Genomic DNA, 27298 nt, shown 5'->3' on the forward strand with positions numbered 1-27298 from the left:
TTGCCTCCATGTCCCACCTGCGCAATGCTCCGAACCCCCCAAACCCCCCCCCCCCCCGCAGTGCTGGCGACACAGAGTGTGTCGACTGCACAATGTTCATCAATGAGCTGTGAGTCAGCTTCAATCCCCCCTCTGCGCTCCCCTTAAGCGTCACTTCCCTCCTATCAGCGAGAGGTAAGGGACAAGGGCTGGTAGCGCAGATACGGAGGAGGAGCGACGATGACAGACAGCGGTTATGTAAACATTGTGCTGGCGACGCAATGATAGACGCCAGCACTGGGGGGGGGGATAGCGGGCCGCAGGGGGGACATTGAGGCAGAACATTGTGGCAACGGATGCTGGTATTAGTGTGCACAACCAGCCTCTGTGCCCCATTAACAGAATTATATCACACCTCTGTTTTTTTTTAACATAGGTGAAATATTACCATTTCGCTTTGTAGTTCGAAGTTTGCGTAGTATAGCTTTGCGCATGATATTTTCCCATTCACAGAACTCCACTGTACATAGTTTCTCTCGTGCCATCTTTTCTTTAACAGCTCGTTGACAGTCCTGGAACCGACGTTTGCAGTTGTAAGGTGATCTTGGGACTTTTGATATGCTTGATATCTGCAATAGAAGAAACAATACAATCTCATAGTAATTGAGTTTAAAATTATTTTAAAAATCTTACAGACAAACCTACATACATACTTGAATATCATGTTTTTAAAATTACAACCATCCGTGATATGCATGTTTGAGGATAGTTACAAGAGAGTCTGAAGCCATAATAAATCTTGCTTCATACCGCATACATAGCAGGGTCATGTCTTCCCCTGCTACTTCTCTGCTATCCAGCGGATAAAGGGGGGTCCCTGACCCCCCAAATATCCTCCGTGCAGCGGGGGTTAATTTGTCTTTCATGCAGGGCTATCCGCCACATCCCTGCCTCACGCGTGTTTATCATCGGCGTATCTGTGAGTCTTATCCGCCATTCTCAGTCTTCATTCATTGAGAGGGGCGGGGAAGAGGAGTCGATGCGCCGCCGATAGAAGCAAGTCCTGTTTGTTCACTGTGATCAAAGGAATTCTACGTCCTCCATTTTGAAAATGGCTATTACCCTATAACAGCTTCCAGGTCAGCACACTGTTAAAATGTAACATCGCCCACTTGAGCCATAGGGAAACATGCACACATCAGTTATACTCTCAGTTGTAACTGAGAGTTACTGATACATAACTGACAGCAACTGATATATTTCAGTTCTGACAAAATGTTCTCAGAGCTGGAAGGGATCACTGTAAGAAGAAAATGGTGATCTTCTGAGAGGAACTGATAACAAGGTTACTATTTAATGTTCTTTTGAAGTTACCTCGTGTTAATTCAAATCAATTTTACTCAGTACAGGTTCACTTTAAACTAAAATAATAAGCTAGATTATTAACAGATACAAAAAAACTTACCTGCTTAGCAACATTTTCCCACAGTTCTTTTTTTCTAGCATTTTCATTCTTGTTTTTGTCTCTTGTCGAAATCCAAGTTAAACATGGACATACTAGGTCGCATAACACCTCATTTTGTCTATTGGTAAATTTATATGCTCTTTTACGGTTTCCTGCAACATCCTGTTCAGTTGAATTTTGATTCCCATCACAATCTAACTCCCCAACAATTTGAACACTCGATCCGGATTCACTGTTGCTTTCATTGTTGGACCCAGGATCAGATGGGCCATTACTGTGTTCACTATAGGCATCTTCAGAATCTGACTCTATTTCTTCAATATCGTCCTCTGATGGGTAAAAATTAGGATCTCGATAATCAGATATATTGGACAAATCACTGTGATCGATATCTGTTTGATGCTCACTGTTCCATGAATTTGATTCATCTGTTCCAGATAACTGTTGTGTTGAATTTTCTAAATGGGATGCACCCTCACCATCAGAACTACTATTGGAACAGGTGGCTGTAGCGGGCCCACATGGCACTTTAGCCTCTTTTGATGTACCTTGTTTTTTTTGTACAGTTGCCTCCTCTGCGTCCCCCAACATGTCGTCTCTTGCCCGTTCAAATGTATTATTTCTGTGCATTATATTGTCTTCAGGGCGCGGTCAGCCCTGTTGCGCAGTTCAAACGTGCAGTCGCTTGACAAACCTCCGATGCACTGTGGAACCGCGGGGTTTCGTGTGCGCAGCTATTATTTATATTCTCGCTTCTTATCGCGAGAACGATGCCACCCATCGGCGCGAAAATGTAGAAGAGCGGTGACGACGTGCTGAGATAATAGTTTTTTAATAAAAAGATTTCCGTTAAAAACTTTAATAAGGATTATACTAAAGTTTTCCCTGCCTTTGAAATATATATTAAATTGCTGGCTATATCCATTTTTACATAAAATTAAATAAATGCGCAGCTAAAATAAAAGTATTGGTGGTGCCCAACAATAGATTTATATTTGCTGCGTATTTATTAGAGTAGCTCTAAAAATGGATATAGCCAGGAATTTAATGAATTTTTAAGTCATTGAAACCATTTGATAATTCTTACTTAAAATTTTGAATTGAAAACTTTATGTAGAAGAACACTCATGTCCAAAATAGTAAAATTTGAAAGATATAAAAAAAAGTTAATATATACCACACACATTTTTTAAAATACCGCTAAAATGCAAAATTAATGTTCTAATTCTAATAAAATAACAATTGATTCGTCGAAGCAAGAACAATTACAGTACAGTGACGCACTGTCATAGACATAAGCAATGACCAATCAGAGGGCTTAAAATTTAAATAATTATATAGGACACATGCTCAACATTCATAACGAAGAGGGAATTCGGCACATGCAGAACGTTAGTACAGCAAAACGGCTGATCAATATAGGTATATCTTTTGATTATTCGTAGTAAATGTATTATTTTAAATTGCAAACACCTGAACATATTAATGTACTATAAAATTACGATTTTTTTTTAACATGTGACTGATCTTTACCAAAAATTAATTTCAAATATAAATATAGGAGCCGTATGTAAAGCAATCGTGGGAATTACGTGAAATAGAATTGGACTGCACACATAAAGGATATTAAAATAATCTATTAACATAATTTTTCTCTCTTTTTATATCTATCTTCTTTTCTCTCTCACTCTTTTATCTTTCTTTATTAGCATTGCTAAATGCGATCATAATGTGCACGTGGCGTTATATACCATTTTTTTTTTTTTTTGTACATAAAAATGGTGAACATTATTAATAAGACTATTCAAATCGTGCAGAAAAGTAGATTCTTCTCTAAGACATAGCCGGAGCATGTGTTGCCCGTGTTCAACGTCGCTATCACGTGGAATAATGTGTGTCCCTAAAATTACAAATCCATGACTGCAAAATGTACTAGCAAGTTGGTTGGACATTTTGCTTCACATTAACACAGGTCGGTGATTTTCTACCTTGCCTCCATCCACATTCTGTCATCGGAGCTTCTAGGCCTACCCCGGGTAGAAAATTTTCGATTTTACTGTCTATTTACTGCCAGAGTGATTATTTTAAACATGTTTAATTTGCTTTCAGATCGGTTTAAGACCATTTTCCAAACCATTTCTTTTTGAAGTTCACGGAAATCAATCGGAAAATGGTCTGAAAACGATAAGAAAACAAAAGGATCATGTTTAAAATAATCGTTCTTGCAGGAAATTGACCATAAAATCGAATAGTGTGTAACCATTAGGCAGGGTGGAAGCCATTTTCACTATCTCGCGAGGAGGAGATCCCCTTTAATAACGTAGGCGGGGTTGTTGCGTGTGTGCAAAGGGTACACCATTCTGCACAGTTCTAGCGGCGGTTTTGCAGGGCCACACATGACCCTGCTATATTTAAGAGATAAATCTTTTTTCAGACTTGTTGCAGATTATTTTTAACGCTGTAAATGTAATTTTTCAAATGTAGTCTATTACGTTGCTCAACCGTGGTCTAAAGTTACCTACCACTGTTTTAAATAATAGCTCCATCCAGTGGCGAAATATAATATTGCACAACCCTAACATGTTAATGTTTTGGATAATTTTTTTGTATTTTTATTGTAATCATAAAATGAAAATTTTTCATTTATTTTAATTGTAATAAAACGCTTTTTTCTTTTTGTCTTAACTTATCTCATCGTGGGATGAAACAATTAATGTAGTTAATAGTAAATTTAATAATTAATTTGATCAATTGAAAGATTAATTACTACAAGATTTTATATGTATATTTTGAAAACTGTTTGGAAATATACATATAGTTCATTATAGTAAATATAATCAAGGCAAAGACACACACTTCTATAGCGCTTTTCTCCTGTTGGACTCAAAGGGCCAGAGCTGCAATCACTAGGATTCGCTCTATAGGCATTTGCAGTGTTTAGCTGTCCGTACACTAGACCGATCCCCGCCAGATCGACATCAGTTACTATCACTGGGATCGAGTCTGCTGTCACACCGTTGACTCAACACGCCGAATTTTGATACATTTTGTCCTATCCCCTCGATCGCTCAAGTAGGAAAATTAGCGTTGGTCCACCCCGGGTAGGGAGTGTGTTGATACCGGCCTTACAGTTCCCGACGACCAACTTAACCACTTGAGGACCGTGGGCGTTACCCCCCTTAAGAACTGGCATTTTTAATTCCATTCAGACCACTGCAGCATTCACGGTTTATCGCTCGCTCATACAACCTCCCACCTAAATGAATTTTGGCTGCTTTTCTTATCACTAAGATAGCTTTCTTTAGGTGTTATTTGATTGCTGCTCTGATTTCAACTTTTTAGTATATTCATCAAAAAATACTAGAATTTTGACAAATACTGAATTTTTTAACTTTGTGTTCTGAAATTTTTCAAATAAAGTAAAATTTCTGTATACATGCAGCACAAAAAATGTTGACCAACATGTTTTTTAAAAAAAAAAAAAATTCAGCTTATATTTATTGGTTTTGGTAAACGTTATAGCGTGTATAAACTATGTTCAAAAAACTTAATTTTCGTATTTTCAATCATCTAGGAGTTTTATGGCCCCGTGTCATGTTTCCAGAGGGTCCAGAATTCCATGATAGTATAAATAACCCCCAAATGAACTCATTTTGGAAAGTAGACATGCTAAAGTATTCAGTGAGAAGCATAGTGAGTTCATAGAACATATTAATTTTTTTCACAATTAAGCGGAAAATGACGCTTTGTGACAAATCAAACCAAAAAATATTTTCATTTTCTTCATACATTCATTGCGCCCCAAAAAAAAAAAATCTGCCAAGTACTCACCATGCCCCTCTCTGAATACCTTGAAGTGTCTACTTTCCAAAATGGGGTCATTTGTGGGGTGTGTGTACTGGCCTTGCATTTTCGGGGTTGCTAATTTGTAAGCACCCCTGTAAAGCCTAAAAGTGCTCATTGGACTTTATGACCCTTAGCGCACCTAGGCTGCCAAAAAATGCCACCTATCTGGTATTGCCGTACTCAGTAGAAGTAGTATAATGAGTTTTGGGGTGTATTTTTACACATAGCGATGCTGTGTGTGAAATATATCTCTGTAAATGACAATTGTTTAATGTAGTTTTAACACAATTGACCATTTACAGAGATATTTCAGCCACCAAGCATGGGTATGTGTCAAAATACACCACAAAAGACATTATACTACTTCCTCTGAGTACGGCTATACCACATGTGTGACAGTTTTTTGCAGCCTAGGTGCGCTAAGGGGACCAACGTCCTATTCACAAATCCTTTTGAGGCATTTGTTTTCTAGACTAATCCTCACGGTTTAGGGCCCCTAAAATGCCAGGGCTGTATATGAACCCCACAAGTGACCACATTTTAGAAAGAAGACACCCCAAGGTATTCCGTTTGGTGTATTTCGAGTTGATAGAAGATTTAATTTTTCTTCACAAGTTATTAAAAAATGACAATGTTAGAAAAAGGATACAATAAAAATCAATTTCCGCTAACTTTTAACAAAAAACAAAGAAATTCAACTAACTCGTCACAAACCTAACAGAATACCTTGGGGTGTCTTCTTTCTAAAATGAAGTCACTTGTGTGGTTCCGATACCGCCCTGGCATGTAACGGGCCCAAAACCCTGAGTAGTCTGGAAACCAAATGTCTCTAAATGACTTTTGAAGGGTATAAGCATCTGCTAATTTTTATCACAGTTGGTGTACGAGGGGCGAATTTTGTGGAAACAGTCATAAGCAGAGTGAACTTTTAGATGACCGGTTTTATTGGGCCTGATCTGACGGATAGGAGTGCTAAGGGGGTGACAGGTGGTGATTGATGGGTGTCTCAGGGGGTTATTAGAGGCGAAATTATATGCAATCAATGCACTGGGGAGGTGATCGGAAGGGGGTCTGAGGGGAATCTGAGTGTTTGGCAAAGTGATCAGGAGGCCACACCAGGCAAAATTAGGGCCTGATCTGATGGGTAGGTGTGCTTAGGGGGTCACAGGAGGTGATTGATGGATGTCTCAAGGTGTGATTAGAGGGGGGAATAGATGCAAGCAATGCACTGGCGAGGTGATCAGGGCTGGGGTCTGAGGGCGTTCTGATGGTGTGGGCGGGTAATTGAGTACACTAGGGGCAGATAGGGGTCTAATCTGATGGATAGCAGTGACTGTGGGTGAGTGATGGGTAAGTAGTGGGTGTTTGGAGGAGAAAACAGATGTAAAAAATTCACTTGTTAGGTGAGCTTACGTTGCATCTGCGGGCGACCCATTAGTGATGGTGGTTGATCCGATTGCACGCAAGGGGCAGGATAGGGGCTGATTGATGGGTGCCAGTGACAGGGGGTGATTGATGGGTGGCAGTGTCAAGTGGGTGATCGGTGGGTGATTGACAGGTGATCAGTGGGTTATTACAGGGAAGAACCGATGTAAGTAATGCACTTGCGAATTGATAAGGGGGTTCTGAGGGCAATCTGAGCATGTAGGCGGGTGATTGGGTGCCCGAAAGGGGCAGATTAGGGTCTGTGTTGATGGGTAACAGTGACAGGTGGTGATAGGGGGTGATTGATGGGGATTGACAGGTGATTGACAGGTGATTAGGTGAATAGAGGTATACAGTACACAGGGTGGGGGGGGGGGGTTATCTGTGGAGAATTTGAGGGGTGGTGGTGGGTGATCAGGAGTCCACAGGGGGCAGTTTAGGTATTTAAAAAATAAGTAGCGTTGACAAATAGTGATAGGGAGTGATTGAGGGTTGATTAGGCGGGTGATTGGGTGTAAACAGTGTTCTGGGGGCTGGGCAGGGGGGGGTCTGAGGGGTGCTGTGGTACATCAGGGGGCAGGGGGGGTTGGGATCAGTGTGCTTGGGTGCATATTATGGTGGCTGCAGCCTGCCCTGGTGGTCCCTCGGACACTGGGACCACCACGGCAGGAGGCAGCCTGTATAATACACTTTGTATACACTTTATATGCGTCGATCGTCGTGTTAACATCACGCCGGCGCTTACGTATGGCCGGTTTGGATGTTGCGGCGGGTGAGCGTAGACAGGAGTCGGCGTTTGATCGTGTCACGGATTATGCGTTCACTCTGCCCATGCCCCTACAAGGACCGCTGCCTCTGGGGGTGTGCTGTTCCTTGCGTGCTCCACTTCCCGTCCGCCCCTGTGCGTTAGGCGGTTGTGAAGTGGTTAACAGAGCACGCATATATTACCTTCTCCGCAGGCGCAACTCACCCCTATCAACGCTGCTCCATCTACACTTCTGGTCTCCTGGTCCGGCATGCTTCACTTCCTCCTGCCCGGCAGGAAATTTAAACAGTAGAGGGCGGTGTACAGTTTCAACTTCCTGCCAGTAAAGGAAATTTAAAGAATACTGGACCTGGAGACCAGAGCGCAGACGGAGCAGCGGTGACCAGGGGCCTGGAGTGTCGCCTGCAAGGCAGGGAATGTATGCGGGCGTGTTTAGCGGCGAGGGCAGCACCACAACAGGTTATGAAATTTTTCAAGCTGTAATCGAATCACAATCTGTTCAAAATTAAAGCTAAACATACGATCCCTCTATGATCGGATTCGATCAGAGAGGGATATATCTCTTGGTCGAATCGGATGTGAAATCAACCAGTGCATGGATAACTTTAGTGAAACTTGAGTAAGGTCTACTGCTGAATAGGTGCTGTCTTACTCACGTGTCAGAGGCAGAGCCCTTAACCATTACACTATCTAGCCTATCATTTTTTTAAATTTTCAGTGGTGCTTAATGGGAGATAATCATACTTCATTTGTCTTTGGAATAGCGTATGTGTAGCATGGGCACTAAAGAACATGCTATATACAAATGATTTAAAACAAAATAATTTCAGAGTTCATATTCGCTTTAAAATGGAAAATTGAATTAAGTTGTCTAAAAATGTACTATGTAGTGAACCTATTACAGTGAATGCTCTGTGTCCTATATAGCCATCTTGCTACTCTCCCGGTCACCTTGTTCGAGTGCTAGCATGCCCGTTAGCAGTATTTCATTAAATTATTGAAATACTGCTTTATCCAGCCGAAGGACGCTTCAGAAATCTTCATAGAGCCCGAGTGCTCATAAAGACGTGAGGCAATGTACTGAGCATGCTTAATCACGCTATCTATCACGCTCAGGCATGCGCATTACGGAGCCGCTAGTCTTATTGTGGACACAGTGCATGAAGACTAAAAAAAATAATTTTGGGCAGGTGATTCAAACGTGGGGAGGGAGCCACGACAAGAAAGAGAGCTATGATAGAGTAAAAAAAAGGCTATATTGGAAACATTGCCTTCTCAATACCTAGGTTACTATTTAATTCAATGCCTTAGTCAAAGCTCTTCCAAGTTACTGCCTTGACTATGAACTGTTTACTTGAACACAAAAGTTTAGTTATTAAGAATTAGGTGTGCACAAGCATCGCTATCGGTAATTATACATTTTTAACAAAAGTACTATGTTGATGTTTGTGTCTCCACACAGCTTTGACAACGAGACTTCTCACTGTGATCCCAATCTGCTTCATACTTGTGAAAGTCTACCAGTCCCTTGGTTCACTCTATCCGCACCCTTTGAGTTGTCAGAGAAGTGTTAGCTGGTAAGTAGAACACCCCCGCCCCCCATGAAAAGTTCTTGCATTTTTTCTGCCACCTTCTTCCTGCAGGTTGACGTTACAAACGTAATGTACCCCGAGTGAAAGTGTAATGATGTGTTCTTTGATGTTTGTGTCTCCACACAGCTTTCACAGCGCCACTTCACCGTGTGATCGCCATCTGCTTCATCCTTTTCCAAGTATACAAGCCTCTTGGTTGACGCTCTCCGCACCCTTTGAGTTCTCAGAGAATTGTTACCTGGTAAGTAGAACACCCCCGCCCCCCATGAAAAGTGCTTGCATTTTTTCTGCCACCTTCTTCCTGCAGGTTGACGTTACAAGCGTAATGTACACCGAGTGAAAGTGTAATGATGTGTTCTTTGATGTTTGTGTCTCCACACAGCTTTGACAACGAGACTTCTCACTGTGATCCCAATCTGCTTCATCCTCGCCGAAGTCTACAAGTACCTTGTTTCAAGCTATCCGCACCCTTTGAGTTGTCAGAGAAGTGTTACCTGGTAAGTAGAACACCCCCGCCCCCCATGAAAAGTGCGTGCGGACAATATATGCTTAAAGTTATTACACAGAAGTATTAAAAAAAAAAAAAAATGGTAACGGTTCATGTAAGCTAACCTGGTCTGATCTTGACTAGCGAAATGAATGATTGTATCTCCCTTATTTTGGAGAAAAAGGAAAAACAATGCTCATAAAGTTGGTGTTTCATTAATTAGTTTAAATTTTTCAATTTTTCAATCATCTTACATGAAAAAAAAAAAAAATTATGCATTGTATGTAATATTTTACATATTACAAATCTGCCTTTATGATTGAGGCATGTTTCATAGTGGGACGTTACAGGCGCACGTTAGAGCAGCCGGTGACGCAGCCCACCGCACAGTAGTGAAAATTAAATGGTGCTGTTCACATTGCCGACGTTGCGTTACATTGTAACGCTGCATCACAACACAACGTTCTTCATGCCGTACTTTGGATGCGGCAGACTGCTTGCACATGCACATCACGGCATCACTAACGCCAGAGTGAGCTGCACAACGCGGCTCACTCTGACATCCAGATCCAGCACCACCAGGCGTTGAGTTAGGGGGACGTTATGCGACCTTAACGCCCCCTGTAACGCAACGTCCTGGTGTGAAATTAGCCTCAGAGTAACCGTATAGGTGATTTTAATGTATCATTTACAGGTAAACTTTTCAGTATTTCAGGAATGAATTCATTGGTTCCATTTTTATTGGATATAAATGTATTGAAAGTGGTATGTGTTTAGTAACTTAACAAAAATTAAAATGTACTTCTTTCATAGATCGAATCCACTTGAGTTTTGGAAAAATAACTGCCGACTTCAAACGTCTTCAAGTGTAACCCGTTAAAGATCCTTTTCAAGATGGCGGTGAGAACATAATTTCAATTTTTATGCTTAACATTTGATTATACATATATTAAAAAATATAACAATAAATGTAGTTTTCATAAACAGTAATAATATTAAAACACACACAACATATAAAAAAAAAAGGACTCAACACACACACACCACATTAATGTTTTTGGATGATAAATGTATAGCTTGCAATCACTGTTCTTGTCTACTTGCAATCACTATCCGCTAAGACCATACAAGTACTCCTAAATCGATAGACAAGTACACGTACACAGCTATTGCTCAATCAATAGCATAAATAGGCAAAGTTAAAAAAGTGTAGTTGTCCAAATTAACGGTTACTGAGTTATTTAATAAAATATAAGTTATGGAATAGATTGGTCCACACTGTACCATTGAGAGACATGTAACTTAAAAAGTATGGTAGAAAAAAATTGTTTTCTATAAATAAGTAACACTGCTTTCAACTGTAAAAAATATATTCAAGAAAAATCTATAGTTGTGCTAGGTAGATGCAAGGAAGATTATTAAAGATTACTTTGCTGTTTTTAATGATATTTTAGTTAGTTCATAAACTGAATACCGTGTACATGATCATTTTAAATTACACTATAAATAAATACGGTGTATGTTATGTGCACTGTTAAAATTATCTCTATCTTGCATACGGTTAAATCATTACTATAATAATGATTATGAACTACATTTATTAAAAAACATATGGAATGTTAAAATACACTTAACTGTAAAGTATTCCTGCATTCAATTAAAAGGGTGTGAATAAGGTAGAGTAACAGTTTTAATAAATTTGAAAAAGTTAATGAATACTGCAGGGGGCTTGTGGGAAAATGAGTTATACTTACCATGGGCTTGTAATGTTCCACACCAGAAATACTGTGCCCGCTCAGCCACTGACCAACGCTCCAGCCCCTCATCCTGTTCACTTCTAGAATTTCCAAACAAAAAAGTTTGAAAACCACTGCGCGTGCGTTCCCGTGTCCTCGGTCCCGCTGATGTCATCAGGAGTGTATTGCGCTTGCGCAGTATGGTCTGTACTTTCGCAGTACGCTACAGGTGAAATCATCTGGAGCAAGGACACACGGCAACGCAGGCATAGTAGTTTAAAGACTTTGAAGTCTGAAATTCACAAAATTAACTGGAGGTTGGTACGGAGCATCAGTGAGTGGCTGCACGGGCACAGGATGTCTGCGGGGGACCATTGGAAGGCCAAGGTGAGTTGAACTCATTTTCCACCGACCCCACTACAGTATGCGTTTAAACAGCGAGCCTGACACCTTGCACCATGAACAGATGTTTAGTTTGCTGTTGAATAAGAAAAAGTGTTAATTAAATAAACAAATAAATTATGAAATGACAATCTTCACCTGCTGCCTTTTCACGCTGTAAATATACATTTAATAAACCGTGTATCACAACTACATTATTTGTAAAAAGTAATTCAATTTGTAAACTTTGGTTATTTAAGTGCTAGAATTAATTAAATTATTTATTTAATTTTTTTAGGAAACCTCTGAAAGACAAGGCAACATTATAAATAGTAATAAAGGTGGATCAAAACTCACACACAACGGTTATGTATACTACTTCGATAAAATGAGCAAGGATCGAAGAAAGCTTTTTTGGCGGTGTGAGAGGAAATCTTGTGAGCCTAAATGTTTAGGTAGGGTTCACACTAGACGACATACAAGGCAGGTGGTAAAAATAGTCAGGGAACATAATCATGGACCGACACCAGAATTAATTCTGGTGTCCAATGTCCGTAATGCCATCAAGGAAAGAGCGAAAAGGACTTTGGAGGTACCTTCGGCAGTAATAAACAGTGCATTAAGGAATGTCACTCCGGCCGTGTTAGGTTTATTGCCTGCACGGACTTCTTTAACACAAATGATCCGGAACATACGCAAAACAATTAATATGACTCCTCCGGCACTCACTTGTCTTCACGATCTACATATTCCAGATCAATATAAGATATACTGGGTGACGGAGGATGAATATGAATTGTTCTTGCAGTATGATTCCGGCCCGGAGGACCCACATAGGATTCTCATTTTTGCCAGAAGCACAATCAGCTCTTGGGTACATACCGTAAAATCTCTTTACGGTGATGGTACCTTTAAAATTACACCACTACTGTTCAAGCAGGTGTTTGTGCTTATGGCAAGAAGAGAAGACTATGTGGTTCCCTTAATGTACTGTTTGCTGCCGAACAAACTCCAAAGTACGTACCGCAAGTTATTTCTCGCTATCCGCCAACTGTGGCCAGGACTAAACCCCGAACACTATTCCACGGATTTTGAAATAGCGGCCATCAATGCTGTTAGAGCTTGCTTCCCCTCCTGCAGCATTGATGGATGTCTGTTTCATCTGACGCGGAATATAAAAAGAAAAATTGACTCTTTGGGCCTGCATCGTCTGTACATTGCAGACGCAGAATTTGCTCTGCATGTACGCATGATTGCAGCGCTCGCTTTTGTACCAATTGATGACCTTGAACCAGCTACAGATTCATTAAGTTGTGAAATTGGTACCGAGCTTCAACCAGTGATTCGGTGGTTTAGCCGGGTCTATGATGGTGTCACCGAGGGTACGTTGCATACACCACTATTCAGACCAAGTTGGTGGTCAGTGTATGAACGTACCCTTGCTGGCCGGGATAGGACAAACAATGTTGTGGAAGCTGCCCATCGCCAATTCCGTACTGAATTGGCGGTGGAACACAGCACCTTTTGGCGCTTTGTTGATGGCCTGCGGACTATCCAAAAAGGTAAAGATGCCTTGATGGAGCAGTTCCTGAGGGGAGAACCTGCTCCTCCGAAAAAAAGAAAATATAAGGATTGCAACGAGAGAATTAAAAAAATTGTGGAAGAATACCCACATCGCACTTTCATTGAATTTCTTCGAGGAATTGCCCTCAACATAAGCATCGACTAATTTAGTCTTTGAAATATCTCTAGTTGCAATTGTTATATTTTCTTTTTTTCGAGCCCTGACTATTTTTACCACCGCAAACAACATTGCCACATAAAACACCAAAGCTATTATCGTTGTGGAGAATTAATTTATCTTTCTAAAACTTAAAATTCATTCCTTATGCGCAAATTGTCCACAAATTTTTTTTGCAAAGTGGCTCCAATTAGGACTATTATACCTGTAAATTACATTACGTGTATAATTTATTAGACTACAAACTACATACCACATGTGTGCACCCCAAAAATTTGAATATCATATGAATAAAATCCAATTGCATCATCTCAAAATAATGTATTGCTTTTGTTGCAATACGTTTTTATAGACAGATTGAAAGACATGTCATAGTAAATTACAACCGAACCCGTGACTAACAATACAGCATGAGTACTATTTTAAAGTACCGTATTTGAGCATCATTATTAAAAAAAAAATGTTGAAAAAATGTCAACGGACACCGCCAAAAAAAATTTCTTTAACAAAAAAACTGATGTTACCCAACTTTCCAATACAGTCCTTGAAATATCAACAAAGAAAAATAATAACATTTCTATAGTGCTTTTCACCCATGGGACTCAAAGCGAATACGCATGGCTACAACCATCGTGGTACAGAGGAAGAATTTTATAAATTGTGTAAATGCTATGCTAAACAGGAGGCTTTTCATTCTGAATTTGAATAGCTCCAGGGATGGTGCGGTATTTACTGGGTGTGGCAGGGAGTTCAAAAGAGTAGGGTCATCATGACAGAAGACTCGATCTCCAGATGTTTTGAGGTGCACTCTGGGAAGTAACGAGTTTATAGAACTTGCTGATCTGCGTTTGTGAGAGGTGTGGTGCTGATTCAGCAAGTCCTTCATATATCCAGGGCACAGATTGTGCAGGGATTTGAATGTCAGCAGTCAAATCTTGAAGATTCTTTTACAATGTACTGGTATCCAGTGCAGTGAGCGAATGATCGGTGTAAAGTGACAGTGGCGAGGCTGGTTTATTAGCAATCGGGCTGCAGGATTATGAAATAATTTAAGGAGACGCAGGTCATTTTTGAGGAGGCCAGCATAAAGGGCATTGCAGTAATACAGCCGTGATGTGATGAAGGCGTAAAGTAGACGTGAAATATGAGTATACATACACAACATGTGTAAAAATTCTAAAATTCGTTTGAAAAAAAATGGAATACACTTGCATAGAATATTCACATTTTTCTACGTCACAAAGATGACCCAAAAATTTCTATGTATTATATAGTGAACATTAAGTACAAATAAATGTGAAGTTAGCGGTTGCAACTAGTAAGCCTACCTAGAAGATGTACCGCAATAGCAACTTAAAATTTTGTATTGTAGTATCCAAGCCAAAACTAATTTTTTCACTAATATATTACAATGTTGAAACAGTTATACTTTTATCAAATTGAACAATAAAAATGTTATTTTTAATGAAATTCTACAAATGTACATGGTTAGTATGTAAACCATAGTTGTGTTCTTAAAAAAAAAAGTAAGAAAAAGAGAATCATTACAAAATTGATATGGATTATATCTATGTAACATACCTATGTTATTAAACATAAGTTGAAAAAGTGTCAGCTGAAACACATTATATGTAATAATGAGGTATTCAGAATAGTCAGTTTATGTAATAAGCAAAATATGAACTTGATTTCTGTACAATGTTGACATACCAAGCGGAAATGTAACGAATAAATGTTTAAACCATGAAAAAAAAATTTCTTTAATTTCTTAATAACAATGATCACATAAACAATAATGGAGTCATTCTGTAACATTAACAATGTCTGTTAATTGAAATAAGATGTATTATTTTATTAATTGAACGTATGTTAAATAATTAAAAAGAAAAAAAAGAGGTAGAGGACTGCCCACAGGGCAGCTACAATCAAGATTTAAGTATTGGTGAAATATACACTAAGAAGCAGTGACATATGTAAGGAATAGAAAAGGTGCTCTAAGTACTTCGGAAACCTTGAAAGCCCATAGGGTGTCCAAAAATGATACACATGTGTTATCGTCGTCAAAATAAACCACAAAAAACATTACAATACTTCTCAAGAGTCCCTAAAAACCAGATATGTGAGACTTATTTTGCAGGCTCGGTGCGCTAAAGGGGCCAACGTACGATGATTACATTTAGGATTTGACAAGTCTTTTGGAGGCATTTCTTTAATAAACTACTACTAACGTTTTAGGCCCACGACAATGCATGGGCAGTGTATGAAACCCATGAGTGACCTGATTTTGGAAAGAATACAACAACAGATTGTGTGTTAAAATTGTGGTGAGTTCCTACATTTTTTTTTCTAAAGCAAAGACTGATTATTGATCATTTAAAAAAATAAATAAATAAATAAATACATTTATTGACACTGGTCACAGAACATGAAATTTTATATGAAGTCACCATACTCGTAACGGAATACGTTGGGGTGTCTTCTTTATGTAATGGGGTCATTTGTCGGTTTCCTGTACTGCATTAGCATTTCAGGGGACCGACACCGTGAGGAGTACACTTGTAACATAATTGATGAAAATTAACGGTGAAATAATAAAGGTACTCATTTGACTTTGGGCCCCTTACAAAAGTTATGGTGAAAAACAATAACACAAAGGTGTTATTGCCCTACTCTGGAGAATTAGTACAATCTTTTTTGAAAAATTTTTGTACAAATGCACAATTGGTATGAGAAATATCTATTTTAAGATTGATCATTGTAACTTTAAAAAATAAAAAGGTAACAGACATATTTAAGCCGCACAACATGGGTATGTGCAAAAATACATGCAAAAAAACCATTATACTACTTCTCCTGTGCACAGAAATACCACATGGGTGAACTTTTTTAAGCAGACTAGGTACAGTAAGTGGCACAACCTGCTAATCACTGATAATTTTAATAAATTTGCTATCTACACTACTACTCACGGTTTTGTGCCCCTACATTGTCAGGGCACTATAGCAACCCCACAATTTAACAAATATTACATAAAATGCACTAAAAGTTTTTCAGGTAAGTGTATGAGGAGTTCATGGTAGTTATTATTTCTGTGCAGTAATTAGAGAAAATATACAGTTTGAGAAAAAATAATAAAGAAATACATTTCTCATGTGATCAAAAATATAATCTTATATTAACTGACAATACTCTTAACAGAATACCTTTTAGGAATATTATTTATATAATTGGGTCACTTGTGGAGTTACTATATATGCCGGGCAGCGGGTATACCAAATAGCAACCAGGACGAGGCCGTAAAATGTATGAACTTCAAACATCCCCTCCCCCGTGGACTTGAGAACCCTTAGTCTTTATGGTTAGTCACACAGGTACAGGTCACAAGTACATCTGCCTACTTACTAGTGACCAGCCGCTCATACAGGAGCAAGCAGGGAGCATGAAAACACAATGATGAAGAGAGCACAGAAAAAAAAAAACTACTCCATGGGCGGCGCGCACTGACAACCTGCAGTAACGCTACAGGAAATAAGGTATCATCACGCGGTGTTGAAGTGATGATGACTTGACGTTGAACACAGGCAGACTAGGAAGAGTCAAGGTAGGTGATTGAGCTTGTAATCTTCTTGCATTATGCTGCACCGACCTTCAACAACTCCATAGCAGTTTTCTACTGCTGCCTGCGCACCCTTTCTTAAACTTACCGGTCTCCGGCCAGGGCGGTCACCATGGATCACCATGCCCGCACTGCACAAGAAACGGCCCTCTTCATGGATGTATCAGTAGGTGATTGGAGGGGAGAATAGATGCAATCAATATACTAGGGAGGTTATCGTAAGGGGATCTAGGGGGGGATGTGAGGGTGTGGCCGAGTGAGCAAGGTGTGGCGGCTGATTTACTAACCACAAAGGGCAGATTATTTTATAATCCAAAGGGTAGTAGTGACATGTGGTAACGGGGAGCGGGGTTTATGGTCTGATCTGATGAGTAGCAGTTACAGGTGGTGAAGGTGTAATTAATGATGAGTAATTGATGGGTGATTACTGGATGTGTAGAGGAGACAACAGAGGTAAACAATGTACTTGTGCGGGGATATGACAGCGTGTCTGCGGGATATCTGAGGGTGTGCATGGTTGATCAGACGCCAGCAGGGTGCAGGTTAGTGTATGATAAGATGGATAGCCATGACAGGTGGTGACAGGGGTAGATTGATAGCTGATTGACGGGTGATTGATAAGTTATTGACAGGTGATTATAGGGAAGGATAGATGTGTACAGTACCCAGGGTGGGGGGAGGGTGGTGTTTGTGCGGAGGGGTGGTCTAGGGAGGATGTGCGGGTGTGTGGGGGTGATAAGGAGCCACAAGTGGGCAGTTATGGGACTAATCTAAAGAATAGCGTGGACAGCTAGTGACAGGGACTGATTGATGAGTGATTGATGGGTAATTGGGTGCAATCAGGTATGAGGGATGGGCCAAACCTCCGATTTAAGGTTTGCGAACCGGGTTTGCAAACTTCCGCGGAAGGTTCAGTTCGCGTTAAAGTGCGCAAACCGCAATAGACTTCAATGGGGATGCTAACTTTTGAAAAAAAAAAAAAATATGCTGGCCACAAAAGTGATGGAAAAGATGTTTCAAGGGGTCTAACACCTGGAGGGGAGCATGGCGTAGTGGGATACATGCCAAAAGTCCCGGAAAAAAATGTGGAATTGACGCAAATCAGCGTTTTAAGGGCAGAAATCACATTGAATGCTAAATGACAGGCCTAAAGTGCTTTAAAACTTCTTGCATGTGTATACATCAATCAGGTACTGTAATTAAGGTACTGCTTCACACCGACACACCAAACTCACTGTGTAACGCACCGCAAACAGCTGTTTGTGTAGTGACTGCCGTGATGGGCTGGTGCTTGCACCATGGCGAGAGTGCAGGTTTGGGTGGATTTACAGCCCATATGGTTCACTGAACAGAACAGGTATGCAGTGACGGGTTCACTGAACAGTACAGGTATGCAATGATGGGTTCACAGAACAGGTATGCAGTGGCGTGTTCACTTAACAAAACAGGTATGCAGTGGCAGGTTCACTGAACAGAACTGGTATACAGTGGCGGGTTCACTGAACAGAACAGGTATACAGTGGCAGGTTCACTGAACAGAACAGGTATGCAGTGGCGGGTTCACTGAACAGTACAAGTATGCAGTGGCGGGTTCACTGAACAGAACAGTTGAACCCACCACTGCATACCTGTACTGTTCAGTGAACCCGCCACTGCATACCTGTTCTGTTCAGTGAACCCGCCACTGCATACCTGTTCTGTGAAGAGATGTATGTGAGGAGTGATCAGCAGTCTGTGGAGGAAGGTGACATGAGGACAAGTAAAGAGGAAGAAGAGGAGACATATGTGAGGAGTGATCAGCAGTCTGTGGAGGAGGGTGACATGATGAGGACAAATAAAGAGGAGTAAACTGTGACAGAGAGCAAAACAGGGCGGAGTCCAGGCATCAGGAACCTCTAAGAGACTCGTCTCTCTGTCTCCACAGACTGTACAAGGGATGATGATGTCATTGGACAAGAGTCTCCTGCAGATATCCTGGTTACCCCAAATATTCTCCCAGACTCCCCTCACCTTCACCTGTCTAACCCTGAAGGGCCCCATACCCAGCACAGCTCTCCCCCTGATGGAGGGTCTCATTCCTGTTCCACATGTGGGAAATCTTTTTTATGGAAATCACATCTTTTCAGGCCTGAGAGATCTCACACTGGTGAAAAACCATTTTCGTGTGCTGAGTGTGGGACATGTTTTGGGCAGAAAGGAAGCCTTGTCATACATGAGAGATGTCAGACTGGTGAGCAGCCCTATTCATGTGCTGAGTGTGGGAAATGTTTTGGAGAGAGAGGAAGCCTTGTCATACATGAGAGATGTCAGACTGGTGAGCAGCCCTATTCATGTGCTGAGTGTGGGAAATGTTTTGGAGAGAGAGGAAGCCTTGTCATACATGAGAAATGTCAGACTGATGAGCAGCCCTATTCATGTGCTGAGTGTGGGAAATGTTTTGGAGAGATAGGAAGCCTTGTCAAACATGAGAGATGTCAGACTGGTGAGAAGCCCTTTTCATGTGCTGAGTGTGGGAAATGCTTTGGAGAGAGAGGAAGCCTTGTCATACATGAGAGATGTCAGACTGGTGAGAAGCCCTTTTCATGTGCTGAGTGTGGGAAATGCTTTGGAGAGAGAGGAAGCCTTGTCATACATGAGAGATGTCAGACTGGTGAGAAGCCCTATTCATGTGCTGAGCGTGGGAAATGTTTTGGAGAGAAAGGAAGCCTTGTCAAACATGAGAGATGTCAGACTGGTGAGCAGCCCTATTCATGTGCTGAGTGTGGGAAATGTTTTGGAGAGAGAGGTAGCCTTGTCAAACATGGGTGGATTCACAGTACAGGTATGCAGTGGTGGGTACACAGAACAGGTATGCAGCCAGGAACAATCTAAGCCTAACTAATCTTTCCCTATGAGAGACAGTCTGCAGCAGCTCGCCCTACTCTCACTAACACAGGCACACGAGTGAGCGTAATGGCCGCTGCCTGCCTTTTATTAGGGGGGGGTGGCTCCAGGGGCTAGTGTAGCCTAATTGGCTACACTGGGCCTGCTGACTGTGATGTAGAGGGTCAAAGTTGACAACTAAGGGTGCATTATGGTGAGAACCAAACTTCCCCAAAAGTTCGTAAACGCAAAACGCTGAAGCTCGCAGGGAACCGTTCGCCGGCAAACTGTTCGGGCCATCTCTAGTGCTGTGGGCGATAAGAGGGATGGAGGGGAGCAGATCACTGTGCTTGTTGAAGACTACGGTGGGTGCAGCCTGCCCTGGTGGGCCATCGATCACTTGGAAGAGCAGGTCAGGAAGCATCAATTATATTGCTATATTAGTAAGTTATGATCATTAGCCCTATTGGAAACATTAAATTTTTTTTTTGTTTCTGAACATATTAATTTATCTAATAAATAAAAATTGGTGTACATTAAACATTTTAATTACAATTTTTGGCCAATACTCAATTCATGTGGAAATAATACAATTTAGGTCAGTATTTAATTTAAACTGTAGAGGGTGCTATTTGTAGGGGAAGAAAATATGAAAACAAGTATTAGACATGAACTGGTATAGTAAACAAAAAGGTGTAGTATACTGGTTAGGGCAGAGGGCTGATGTGAAAAGACTCTAAAATTTTCCAGTTCAAATCTCAATGGTAGTAAAAATTATACCTTTTAATTTTAGAACTAAAATTGATACTTTACACATATAGTACACTTATTTCATTTTATTGATAGATTACAAATTTATTATCAGAACACATATAAAATAATTAATGAAACATATGCATAAGTACTGACCCATATTTAAAAAGTAATGATAAATGCTAACATAATTAATTATCCCTCTTGTTACTGTAGAATATGGATTTTTTTATGATATTAATAAAATAAAAATACATACAATAATTTTCATTAGACATTTTATTTGACACTGATAGGGAATACTACATTTATTTGGAACAATACAATGCCATTTAGGACGATATTTCATTTGAACACTAGATGGTGCTATTTCTGGAATAATGACGATGAAGACAAGTACTGGAAATGAAAAGTAAAAAAAAAAAAAAACAACGTAGTACAGTGGGTAAGTCTGATGGCTTCTGTTCAAAGACTTTTAAATTTGCAGGTTCGAGTCTCATTAGAATTGAAAAATAATTTTTATTTTCAATAAATAAGATAATATTTCCAACATAAAAAATTCATTTCTTCATGGATCTATATATTTAGATTAGATTACCTAATTATTTAAAAAAACATTATAACACATAAACACAAGAGTGCAGAATTAAACATACATTAAAAGTGCGCACAAAAAAAAAAAGGTAACAAGAATTAATGAACGAAAATTAACGTTTTTAAGAACTTTTAAAGAGAAGTAAGATCAAGGGAAAAGAATTAGCCCGTAAAATAACGCTCTAATTAAATGGATTGCATTACACGAAAAATATCGTTTGGAAAGATAGACAACACATACACATAAACGAAAAATATCGTTTAAGACACCGGCGCCATTTTTTAATAGTCAAAAACGAAAATAAGCATTCGGCAATGATTTCCTATGAGGCGCCATTTTTATAAAAACGGTATCTGGCGCCATTTTTAACTAGACGCCATTATAAGACCAAGTCAATTGTTTGTTAAGAAGAAAACCGGTAGAAGACAGGGAGCGTTTGTCCAAATCAGCAAGCCAAGGTGACTATTAAGATCATCTCCATAGAGGTGAGTGGACTTCAATGGAGGCTTGACACAGACTAGGAGCACACAATCACACTTTTTTTGTGGTGGTGAGAGAATAGGCCATGAGAGCAGGCTTTGAAAGCCATGAATACCTCTGAAAAGGTGTGAGATCATTCTGGTCTGCTGCTAAATGTGCATGTTCCTACTGCATATAAGGCGATAATAAGGAAAAGCACACCTATCTCAAGTCATGTTTTATCCCCAGCAGGTGCCACTCCTCCAGAGTCGCAATGCAGTCGGCTGAGTTGGGCAGACTACACATGCAGGCATGATGCAGGGAATCCCTGGGGTATTTACTGGGCAAGGCGTATCTTACACACAGCACCCAAAATGACAGATTGAATTTATTATTATAGAAGATATAAATATATATGACAGCAGAGCCGGCCAATTGAGATGTTCACAATTGCGCGTTGCATCTAGCTTTGAAGTGGGTCCGTGAAAATCAGCAGGAAGTGCATTTTGAAGGTGGATTTGCTATGATTTTCCATAGTGTGGTGACATGATAGTGACTTTACATTTCTTTGACCTTTTGTAACGAGATGTGGGATACCCATTGAAAGCCTTGTCGAATTTCAAGTGGACCTGAACTCAGAACGTCCTTTCTGCTCTAAAAGATACGCAACAGCATAACAACCTTTAAACAAGAAACATTTCTTTGTTACAGCTAATAGAAATCCTAAGATAAATCTGCACTGTTTCTACTTCCTGACTGATGGAAGCAGACATATTGTTAACAGGCTGTGCTTTCAAATGAGCTTATCTGCCATTGGCAGTCATGTGACCCAGGGTGATCACCACAACTAGTGATTAGACACAAATGAGGGGGACAGGCTAAAGTCTCTAAATACATACACAGGATGCATTTCTCTATGTTCTCCTTCTTTCCTGTGCAAGAGTTCTGGTCCACTTTAAAAGCCTTTGGCAGCCATGAGAATCCAAGTCATTTGTATCAGAGTACAATGTGTGTTGGTATGCTACATGTAAGGGCCAAAGAAGGAATGTGCCACCCCAGATGGGACTCGAACCCACAATCCCTGGCTTAGGAGGCCAGTGCCTTATCCATTAGGCCACTGGGGCATGCTGTAGAAGTGCAGCAAGTAGGCTTTTGCTCCACAGAGACTGCACAATGCCTCTTGCAGCAAATGAGTTGCAAATGGACGTACTTCTTTTCCTTGTGTTGTGCCATGGATTTTGCAGGTGATATAGCTCTTGCCAGCTTCCTCCACTGCTCTTCAACAAGCAAAAGCATTGGTCTCATTCTTTTTGGTCCTCACTCAAAACAAGCTTCCCTTGTTGGGCAATGACAGCTCCTGCGTGTAGCAGTGGCATACTGGCACCCTTTGGCTTGAATGTTTTGGGTCATAGGAGAAAGGTGATTAAAGGAAGCAAAAAGGCAACTATCTCTGCTCCAGGTGAGGCTCGAACTCACAACCTCGGCATTGCTCAACAGATACTGTCTTATAAGTACCGCTCGCTAACCGATTGCGCCACTGGAGCTCCGTTGCTGCTGTTGGGGAGGTGCCTTTATCACCAGGACACTTGGCCTGTGATGCGTAACTCGTTAAAATGAAGCACATGTCATAAATCATTATAAGACCAAGTCAATTGTTTGTTAAGAAGAAAACCGGTAGAAGACAGGGAGCGTTTGTCCAAATCAGCAAGCCAAGGTGACTATTAAGATCATCTCCATAGAGGTGAGTGGACTTCAATGGAGGCTTGACACAGACTAGGAGCACACAATCACACTTTTTTTGTGGTGGTGAGAGAATAGGCCATGAGAGCAGGCTTTGAAAGCCATGAATACCTCTGAAAAGGTGTGAGATCATTCTGGTCTGCTGCTAAATGTGCATGTTCCTACTGCATATAAGGCGATAATAAGGAAAAGCACACCTATCTCAAGTCATGTTTTATCCCCAGCAGGTGCCACTCCTCCAGAGTCGCAATGCAGTCGGCTGAGTTGGGCAGACTACACATGCAGGCATGATGCAGGGAATCCCTGGAGTATTTACTGGGCAAGGCGTATCTTACACACAGCACCCAAAATGACAGATTGAATTTATTATTATAGAAGATATAAATATATATGACAGCAGAGCCGGCCAATTGAGATGTTCACAATTGCGCGTTGCATCTAGCTTTGAAGTGGGTCCGTGAAAATCAGCAGGAAGTGCATTTTGAAGGTGGATTTGCTATGATTTTCCATAGTGTGGTGACATGATAGTGACTTTACATTTCTTTGACCTTTTGTAACGAGATGTGGGATACCCATTGAAAGCCTTGTCGAATTTCAAGTGGACCTGAACTCAGAACGTCCTTTCTGCTCTAAAAGATACGCAACAGCATAACAACCTTTAAACAAGAAACATTTCTTTGTTACAGCTAATAGAAATCCTAAGATAAATCTGCACTGTTTCTACTTCCTGACTGATGGAAGCAGACATATTGTTAACAGGCTGTGCTTTCAAATGAGCTTATCTGCCATTGGCAGTCATGTGACCCAGGGTGATCACCACAACTAGTGATTAGACACAAATGAGGGGGACAGGCTAAAGTCTCTAAATACATACACAGGATGCATTTCTCTATGTTCTCCTTCTTTCCTGTGCAAGAGTTCTGGTCCACTTTAAAAGCCTTTGGCAGCCATGAGAATCCAAGTCATTTGTATCAGAGTACAATGTGTGTTGGTATGCTACATGTAAGGGCCAAAGAAGGAATGTGCCACCCCAGATGGGACTCGAACCCACAATCCCTGGCTTAGGAGGCCAGTGCCTTATCCATTAGGCCACTGGGGCATGCTGTAGAAGTGCAGCAAGTAGGCTTTTGCTCCACAGAGACTGCACAATGCCTCTTGCAGCAAATGAGTTGCAAATGGACGTACTTCTTTTCCTTGTGTTGTGCCATGGATTTTGCAGGTGATATAGCTCTTGCCAGCTTCCTCCACTGCTCTTCAACAAGCAAAAGCATTGGTCTCATTCTTTTTGGTCCTCACTCAAAACAAGCTTCCCTTGTTGGGCAATGACAGCTCCTGCGTGTAGCAGTGGCATACTGGCACCCTTTGGCTTGAATGTTTTGGGTCATAGGAGAAAGGTGATTAAAGGAAGCAAAAAGGCAACTATCTCTGCTCCAGGTGAGGCTCGAACTCACAACCTCGGCATTGCTCAACAGATACTGTCTTATAAGTACCGCGCGCTAACCGATTGCGCCACTGGAGCTCCGTTGCTGCTGTTGGGGAGGTGCCTTTATCACCAGGACACTTGGCCTGTGATGCGTAACTCGTTAAAATGAAGCACATGTCATAAATCATTATAAGACCAAGTCAATTGTTTGTTAAGAAGAAAACCGGTAGAAGACAGGGAGCGTTTGTCCAAATCAGCAAGCCAAGGTGACTATTAAGATCATCTCCATAGAGGTGAGTGGACTTCAATGGAGGCTTGACACAGACTAGGAGCACACAATCACACTTTTTTTGTGGTGGTGAGAGAATAGGCCATGAGAGCAGGCTTTGAAAGCCATGAATACCTCTGAAAAGGTGTGAGATCATTCTGGTCTGCTGCTAAATGTGCATGTTCCTACTGCATATAAGGCGATAATAAGGAAAAGCACACCTATCTCAAGTCATGTTTTATCCCCAGCAGGTGCCACTCCTCCAGAGTCGCAATGCAGTCGGCTGAGTTGGGCAGACTACACATGCAGGCATGATGCAGGGAATCCCTGGGGTATTTACTGGGCAAGGCGTATCTTACACACAGCACCCAAAATGACAGATTGAATTTATTATTATAGAAGATATAAATATATATGACAGCAGAGCCGGCCAATTGAGATGTTCACAATTGCGCGTTGCATCTAGCTTTGAAGTGGGTCCGTGAAAATCAGCAGGAAGTGCATTTTGAAGGTGGATTTGCTATGATTTTCCATAGTGTGGTGACATGATAGTGACTTTACATTTCTTTGACCTTTTGTAACGAGATGTGGGATACCCATTGAAAGCCTTGTCGAATTTCAAGTGGACCTGAACTCAGAACGTCCTTTCTGCTCTAAAAGATACGCAACAGCATAACAACCTTTAAACAAGAAACATTTCTTTGTTACAGCTAATAGAAATCCTAAGATAAATCTGCACTGTTTCTACTTCCTGACTGATGGAAGCAGACATATTGTTAACAGGCTGTGCTTTCAAATGAGCTTATCTGCCATTGGCAGTCATGTGACCCAGGGTGATCACCACAACTAGTGATTAGACACAAATGAGGGGGACAGGCTAAAGTCTCTAAATACATACACAGGGTGCATTTCTCTATGTTTTCCTTCTTTCCTGTGCAAGAGTTCTGGTCCACTTTAAAAGCCTTTGGCAGCCATGAGAATCCAAGTCATTTGTATCAGAGTACAATGTGTGTTGGTATGCTACATGTAAGGGCCAAAGAAGGATTGTGCCACCCCAGATGGGACTCGAACCCACAATCCCTGGCTTAGGAGGCCAGTGCCTTATCCATTAGGCCACTGGGGCATGCTGTAGAAGTGCAGCAAGTAGGCTTTTGCTCCACAGAGACTGCACAATGCCTCTTGTAGCAAATGAGTTGCAAATGGACGTACTTCTTTTCCTTGTGTTGTGCCATGGATTTTGCAGGTGATATAGCTCTTGCCAGCTTCCTCCACTGCTCTTCAACAAGCAAAAGCATTGGTCTCATTCTTTTTGGTCCTCACTCAAAACAAGCTTCCCTTGTTGGGCAATGACAGCTCCTGCGTGTAGCAGTGGCATACTGGCACCCTTTGGCTTGAATGTTTTGGGTCATAGGAGAAAGGTGATTAAAGGAAGCAAAAGGGCAACTATCTCTGCTCCAGGTGAGGCTCGAACTCACAACCTCAGCATTGCTCAACAGATACTGTCTTATAAGTACCGCGCGCTAACCAATTGCGCCACTGGAGCTCCATTGCTGCTGTTGGGGAGGTGCCTTTATCACCAGGACACTTGGCCTGTGATGCGTAACTCGTTAAAATGAAGCACATGTCATAAATCATTATAAGACCAAGTCAATTGTTTGTTAAGAAGAAAACCGGTAGAAGACAGGGAGCGTTTGTCCAAATCAGCAAGCCAAGGTGACTATTAAGATCATCTCCATAGAGGTGAGTGGACTTCAATGGAGGCTTGACACAGACTAGGAGCACACAATCACACTTTTTTTGTGGTGGTGAGAGAATAGGCCATGAGAGCAGGCTTTGAAAGCCATGAATACCTCTGAAAAGGTGTGAGATCATTCTGGTCTGCTGCTAAATGTGCATGTTCCTACTGCATATAAGGCGATAATAAGGAAAAGCACACCTATCTCAAGTCATGTTTTATCCCCAGCAGGTGCCACTCCTCCAGAGTCGCAATGCAGTCGGCTGAGTTGGGCAGACTACACATGCAGGCATGATGCAGGGAATCCCTGGGGTATTTACTGGGCAAGGCGTATCTTACACACAGCACCCAAAATGACAGATTGAATTTATTATTATAGAAGATATAAATATATATGACAGCAGAGCCGGCCAATTGAGATGTTCACAA

The 27298-nt window shown here is 41.0% G+C and overlaps 1 protein-coding gene and 6 non-coding genes across 7 annotated transcripts; 1 reads left to right on the forward strand and 6 right to left on the reverse strand.

Annotated features, from left to right (window-relative positions):
• Positions 1-14187: 14187 nt before the first annotated feature.
• Positions 14188-21065, forward strand: LOC137562212 (zinc finger protein 300-like). Its single transcript, XM_068273544.1, has 3 exons — positions 14188-14234; positions 19161-19855; positions 21010-21065. Exons 1-3 carry the CDS (start codon positions 14188-14190, stop codon positions 21063-21065), a joined length of 798 nt encoding a protein of 265 aa, XP_068129645.1.
• Positions 21066-22754: 1689 nt separating this feature from the next.
• TRNAR-CCU (transfer RNA arginine (anticodon CCU)) lies at positions 22755-22827 on the reverse strand. The gene has a single exon. It is a non-coding gene; the product is annotated as a tRNA-Arg (tRNA).
• Positions 22828-23154: 327 nt separating this feature from the next.
• Positions 23155-23247, reverse strand: TRNAI-UAU (transfer RNA isoleucine (anticodon UAU)). The gene is given in 2 exon segments: positions 23155-23190; positions 23210-23247. It is a non-coding gene; the product is annotated as a tRNA-Ile (tRNA).
• A 1222-nt stretch (positions 23248-24469) lies between these two features.
• TRNAR-CCU (transfer RNA arginine (anticodon CCU)) lies at positions 24470-24542 on the reverse strand. Its single transcript has one exon. It is a non-coding gene; the product is annotated as a tRNA-Arg (tRNA).
• A 327-nt stretch (positions 24543-24869) lies between these two features.
• On the reverse strand, positions 24870-24962 carry TRNAI-UAU (transfer RNA isoleucine (anticodon UAU)). Its single transcript is given in 2 exon segments — positions 24870-24905; positions 24925-24962. It is a non-coding gene; the product is annotated as a tRNA-Ile (tRNA).
• A 1222-nt stretch (positions 24963-26184) lies between these two features.
• TRNAR-CCU (transfer RNA arginine (anticodon CCU)) lies at positions 26185-26257 on the reverse strand. Its single transcript has one exon. It is a non-coding gene; the product is annotated as a tRNA-Arg (tRNA).
• A 327-nt stretch (positions 26258-26584) lies between these two features.
• Positions 26585-26677, reverse strand: TRNAI-UAU (transfer RNA isoleucine (anticodon UAU)). Its single transcript is given in 2 exon segments — positions 26585-26620; positions 26640-26677. It is a non-coding gene; the product is annotated as a tRNA-Ile (tRNA).
• Positions 26678-27298: the final 621 nt, after the last annotated feature.

This window comes from Hyperolius riggenbachi, chromosome 3, assembly GCF_040937935.1.
Source record: "Hyperolius riggenbachi isolate aHypRig1 chromosome 3, aHypRig1.pri, whole genome shotgun sequence".
Classification (NCBI taxonomy): domain Eukaryota; kingdom Metazoa; phylum Chordata; class Amphibia; order Anura; family Hyperoliidae; genus Hyperolius; species Hyperolius riggenbachi.